This window comes from Crassostrea angulata, chromosome 6, assembly GCF_025612915.1.
Source record: "Crassostrea angulata isolate pt1a10 chromosome 6, ASM2561291v2, whole genome shotgun sequence".
Classification (NCBI taxonomy): Eukaryota; Metazoa; Mollusca; class Bivalvia; order Ostreida; family Ostreidae; genus Magallana; species Magallana angulata.
In genome coordinates, this window is record NC_069116.1 from 36993374 (window position 1) to 36999200 (window position 5827).

A 5827-nucleotide genomic window follows, 5' to 3' on the forward strand; every position below is an offset into this window, starting at 1 on the left:
TAGGACCAGTTTTCAAAATGGCCATCTCCGCTTCATTGGTGCTTAGACTGCTCACTTCTTTGTTTATCAAATAAAAAATAATGAATACAGTGTAAAGTTTTACGCGAAAAAATAGATGTACTTTAGATATGCTATTAATAATTTAGTGTCAAAATTTTCATTAAGTGATTAAAGTGGAAGACATTCTTAGGGTAACGACTCATGGACCTCCGAGGATATATATGATGTATGTCTACGAGTACGCGTGGAGCTACAATCATGACAATTATGTTTACAGGTACACGTACCAATTTAAGTTATCTTTAATCAACTGTACATGTACGCGTACGTGTATATTCAACAGTTTCAACCTGTTCAGCTTACTCTCACTGCCAAATTTATCAGTGAAATAATTTTAAGACTTTTATGACAATTATTAATTTATAAAAAGATAAATGTGTTCAATATCTGACACAGTTTGTCTTTAAAAAAAATCCCAATGATTTAAAACTTTATGCATATATATAAAATTATACAAAGACAAATATTTCATTGGCACAAAAAACAATCATAATGATTGACAAAAGCCCAACCTGTTGACAGCCCCCCCCCCCCCCCCAAAAAAAAAAAAATTCCCTGGACCAATATTACAGTATAACCCATGTACCCTATATTAATAAAAATACCTTAAAAACTATTAAAAAATATATACAAATGAATAAACTATTAAATAACTACTAAAAAAAACCTAGATTTTTTTTTAAACACCCTTCCGTCCTCTGTGCCTAGATTGAGAGGAGAAGAGTGTGCTTTAAAACGCTGTTAGGCCCAACGTATGCTTCTTTGTCTGGTATACTTATTTTTTCTTGGTTTCTTCACATTTAAACACGATTCGATAACGAAGTTTGATGACACCAAGAGCTGAGTGAGGACATCTCTTTACGAACGTCTTAAATATGACACACATCCAAACCAGTAGATGTTTTTAGTTTATGTGCTCTTAAACTGCTTCTACTCTGAGAGGACCTGTCGGATTTCATTTTCTGCGTAAATCAAAGTCAGAACTTCTTTTTATCATGCATATTTTTTTAAATTAAAGTTTTAAATGTTTTCTGAACCAAAATCCACTTGATATGAATGTGAAAACAGCATAATTAGAGACGATATTTGAAATGAATCGATGAGTAGAATGATATAAGATAAATAGAATTAAAAACTTGAACAAATAAAGAATTAACCAATTCATGAACACACAAATGAATGAGACTCTCTTATCAAAAATTAAAACGTAGTATACAACATGGGTAATTTGCCCTTAAATTAGAAATTAAAATGTTTTGTTACTAAAGTGATCCAAAAGTATTAAGACTGTCGAACAAAATGGTCACTTTGGGCGTTTAACTCCATTTTTTCCGGTCCCGGGAATGGATTTATCAATACTTTTAATTACATAATTTTCATACTTTTTCTCAAGTTCAGTAAATGTGATTACTCATCGATCTGTCGGAAATTCATGGAAATTCAGTCTACGTGTACTAGTTAATTACAAGTAATTCTTTGTTGCACCAGTATAATTCATTCAAGTATTCATTAACATGGATGTATTTTCCCTTTACAATATATTAGCTGAAAGAAAAATAGTTTTTGATACTGCACATGTATGATGTACATTTTTCCAAAGTTATCGCTGCAGGAATTGGGATAATCTCAGCGAGATTCATCGATACTAAAAACTTCCGAGACGTCGATCAAAATTGTTCAGATTTGGTGGGGCAACTTTTATCGCAATCTATCCAAATTCATTATTGCCATTTATTAATTACAAGCTTATCTTTTAAAAAGATTGGTGAGCTAGCGCTGTAGCCATCTTAAAACACAGAAGCAGATTTATAAAACATTGGTTTATATTTCTGAATCGATTAATTAACAATAGGAAGGCACAGTGGTGTAGCCTACTGGAATTGTGCTGGAGTGGGGTCTCAATTTAGAATTGTGAATCTAGAGTGGACGTCACATCGGCAATGGCATAGCTTATTGCCTTAATCATTATGTAGTTACCGTAATTTCAATTTCGAAGTGAAAATTTTCAAGAACCATTGGTACTGTTTTGTAGCAATCGTATCTTCTCGGGCCTTTCCGGCAAGCTCCGAAAACATATCCGAAGTTGTTTTTCGAGCTTGAAGGAATTTAAGATAAAGTAAGCTATCTATTATAATATTGAATATAACGTATAAGACCTTTAGCTATTGTTACTTTTTGACTTTTACAATACAACACAAAACTTCATGTGAATATGATAAAACGAAATTCAAATGGTACAGTTTATCTACAGTAGTAAAGTATTCCCAGAATCCCCCACTATGGAGTCGAGCATGCGTATTCCAGTGAAAAGGACTAACGTAGTTGCTAGCGCTCGAGAGCGCTAGCAATTATCCGGTTAGGGGTAAGTAATCTGTATCCCACTACCTGGTTCATGACCTTCTGCTTTACCTCGGACTTAAATAAAACGCGCCACAACCCGACATACTTTAGTCAGTATCTAAGAAAATGTTAAGTATTGCCGAGAATATGCAAGCAACTCTTTCATATTACACTTCACGTTTCTTTTTTTAAAAATGTATCAAAATTATGCAATATGTTAATTTTGATTTTCTCTATGAATGAGAAAACATATTGGTTCACATCCAATCCGTAATACATGTACTTTAATTTCAACAAATTATTCTTTCTATATGGTTCTCTGATTGAAAATATAGGAACTGAATTTAATTTTGAGATGAGATTCAAACGAAACAACAATAGATGTGCTCAGCTTAATTTACTTTTCCCAAATTGTTTTTTTTTTAACTCTGACAATGATCTTTTATAATTAATTGATCTAATTTTCATCATACTTTCAAAGAAACTTTTCTACTCTTGTTCAATAGGCCTCACAGTACATGTATATGCTTTCTAGATTTGGTATATATAATACGTGGCAACACAATTTTTTAAAAGCATATATATGAACAATATTGACAATGATATAAAACAGCAACACAATTTAAAAAAAAAAGTATAAACACGTATGTCTCCTCTTAACCGGGATTAATTCTTTCGCAAATATTTTCCAATTTTATGCAAAAATCCTCTTTTTCTAACAGAAGTTGGACCATTATCTGCCTGAAAATAAAGTATACATACTAAGTGTATTTCAATTCTAAACAGACATATACATATTTTGATAATCATCTTGGACCTACCCATACGACAAATGGTAACCTATTCAGTAGCTGGTGCCACGGAGTCGATCTATAATTAGTAACACGGTGTTTGATTAGAAATCCACTTCCCGCGCTTTCTTCACTCTTGTTGTTTATTCTCTAAGATGAAAAATCAGTTAACAGTTAGGCTATGTTTGCACTACTGATTTCACCGTTTCAAATGGTTTTAGAATGACACCAGACAAGAATTATGGTGAACCTTGCATACATATACTACCTAAGGCTAGAATTTTTTGTGTAAAGATTATAAAAATTTAACGTAATATGCTGCACATGGTTACCTCTGGTTGCAGAACATCTATTGTTGAATGAATATTGGTCAATATGAATCCAGATTTTCTGCAAAGAAATAAAATTGGAAATTACATAAATTGATATCTGATGAATAGGATTCGACTTCTTTTTTACTTTCTAGATTGGTTAATATTATGCATTGCTAGCTGTTAAGATCAAGTGTTTTATAGACAAAATGAAATTCCTACAGTTTCGGCGATTCGGCGACGTCATTGTCTTGGATCCTGGAACCCAGTACATCTAGAGAAACTTTGCGATAAAAGTCCTGCAAGCAGAAAAGAATGCGAAAAGTGATTGTGTAATTAATCGCGGCCTCTGATTCACACTAAGGACGTTTTGTAGGGTAAAATTAGGGAAAATCTGCACTTAGAAATTCATACAGTTTGGAACTTTGGAACCTTTGAAAAACTTAAGAACTTGAAGCAGACAAAAAACAAAAAATCCATTAAATAATTTCAATCAGACCATCCAGCCAAAGGAAAATTATTGATCCACGCCTGAAAGAAGCAATGGATTTATAAGAAATTATTATCATTTATTTAAAAACCGAATGTGTGGTTCTCACTTTTTTGCTTGTATGTCTCGGAAAATTACGATGCTCGGTTTCAGTGGGATGGGTAGGTTGGGGAATATTGTTCTTAGCCTCGTCATCGTCATGTCTAACATACTGAGCATGGAGATCCCCAATCTCAGATGAACATTCTTTATTATAAATCTTTACAGGATCATGTAGTATTTGTATCATTGAACTGTCGATTCTGGACACGATTTCCTCGGTGGTGCTAGCCCTGACTGCCTGGCTTTCGTTACATTCTTTCTGTATGTTGCAGATACACTGTTCGGAAATATCTAGTCCTGTTGTTGTTTTGGTTGTCGAATGACACCTGTCATCCGTTGAGGAAGTGTCTGGCAGCTGTAAATAAAATTACAATAAATGTTTCAAACTCTTTAGCACTCGAATTTTGTTCATCAAATTAAATCAAAATGGAATCCACTTCAAAATACATACATCGTTGTCAAAGTCAGTTTGAAAAAAGTAAAGCAGACTTTTTTCGTTGTCTGTTAACGATAGTCCACCATCCGGATACCCTCCTGTCTCCTATAGGAAGAATTAACGAAATATTTTGATACTTTGTATACCATTAAATTTTTGTGCATTTGTAGATCAATAACAGTTTAAATCTTTATATAAAAATTGACGCTATACAACGTAGTTTATCTGGATTTATATTCGTTGATCTTGACCATGGTTGTTACCTTTGCAACGAAGCGTTTGCTGATGAGAGAGAGAGAGAGAGAGAGAGAGAGAGAGAGAGAGAGAGAGAGAGAGTATTTGCAAGTTCATGTAGTCTCACCTGAGTGATGTTCATATTCATTCAGTTTTCAGTTTATCACAGTTCTTGACGTTACGTATATGACGTCATTGTTGCGTAATGTGACGTGACAATAATGTTATTTCGTTTTCCAAAGAAGGTAGGCCTACAGTTTCTTTCAATATACTAGTATTTTGTAAAACCAAAAAATATTTATATCTCATGAAATTTGTTTTTCAAGTTTATCTATTTAGGGATAGGCCTACAATAACTGTAGAATTATACATTTATATAAACCACTTCACGGTAACTGCAGTACTGTTCTTGTTTGAAATACTACTTTTTATTCGTACGAGTCAATTTCTTGTGGATTAGCAAAATTCAAACTTTTTCTCAACAAATGGTTGTAGAGAGGGCACCAATGAACCCTCATCATATTTTTTTTCAAATTTTTAAATCATCAAAATAAGTGTGTAGCTGCACAGTTCGACAGCTGTTTCTGATTGATTAAAAAGGCATTGTCCTGTTCTTGTGTGCATGTTTTTCAAACAAAATGACATGTAGGACTTCATATTTATTGCTTTTATATCGCTTGGCAACATTTTTGGCCAGTTTCGGGCAGAAACAAGCCAGTTCAAGAAATGTTAACACTCTTATCCTCAAATGTACAAGATGGTCGCACACCACCCTTAACTTGACTTATTAAAAAAATGAAAATGTCATGGGTGCCCCACTTTTGTCGGAGCTTGTAATATATAACACTGATAAAAAGTGATTTTGATTTGAACTGAAGTTACAATGAAAACTACCCGCCCCCTCATCACGGATTAGGGTTTTTTCTTCATGATTTTGAGAATTCCCCCTGTTTTTTAATTGCTTGTCAAGATATTTTGAATGAAGATAATACGTGCTTGAATATCCTTTCCTATTTCTGTACAATTTAAAATTTGATTGTTTTAACTTCCGCTTTCAAGCTTA

The 5827-nt window shown here is 33.3% G+C and overlaps 1 protein-coding gene across 1 annotated transcript; it reads right to left on the minus strand.

Moving 5' to 3' along the window:
* Positions 1 to 3024: 3024 nt before the first annotated feature.
* Positions 3025 to 4906, minus strand: LOC128187481 (uncharacterized). The gene is made up of 7 exons (XM_052857914.1): positions 4892 to 4906; positions 4546 to 4635; positions 4102 to 4449; positions 3725 to 3801; positions 3524 to 3581; positions 3222 to 3341; positions 3025 to 3141 (listed from the first exon to the last, which is right to left on the minus strand). The coding sequence occupies exons 1-7, from the start codon at positions 4904 to 4906 to the stop codon at positions 3067 to 3069; spliced, it is 783 nt and encodes a 260-aa protein (XP_052713874.1). The 3' UTR covers positions 3025 to 3066.
* Positions 4907 to 5827: the final 921 nt, after the last annotated feature.

Excerpts from the sequence above, each read along its gene's own strand:
- LOC128187481 (XM_052857914.1), bottom strand. Across the intron at positions 4,450-4,545 it reads AAACTGACTTTGACAACGAT|CTGCCAGACACTTCCTCAAC; the intron begins GTATGTATTTTG and ends TTTTATTTACAG. Across the intron at positions 3,142-3,221 it reads GGTTACCATTTGTCGTATGG|GCAGATAATGGTCCAACTTC; the intron begins GTAGGTCCAAGA and ends CTTTATTTTCAG.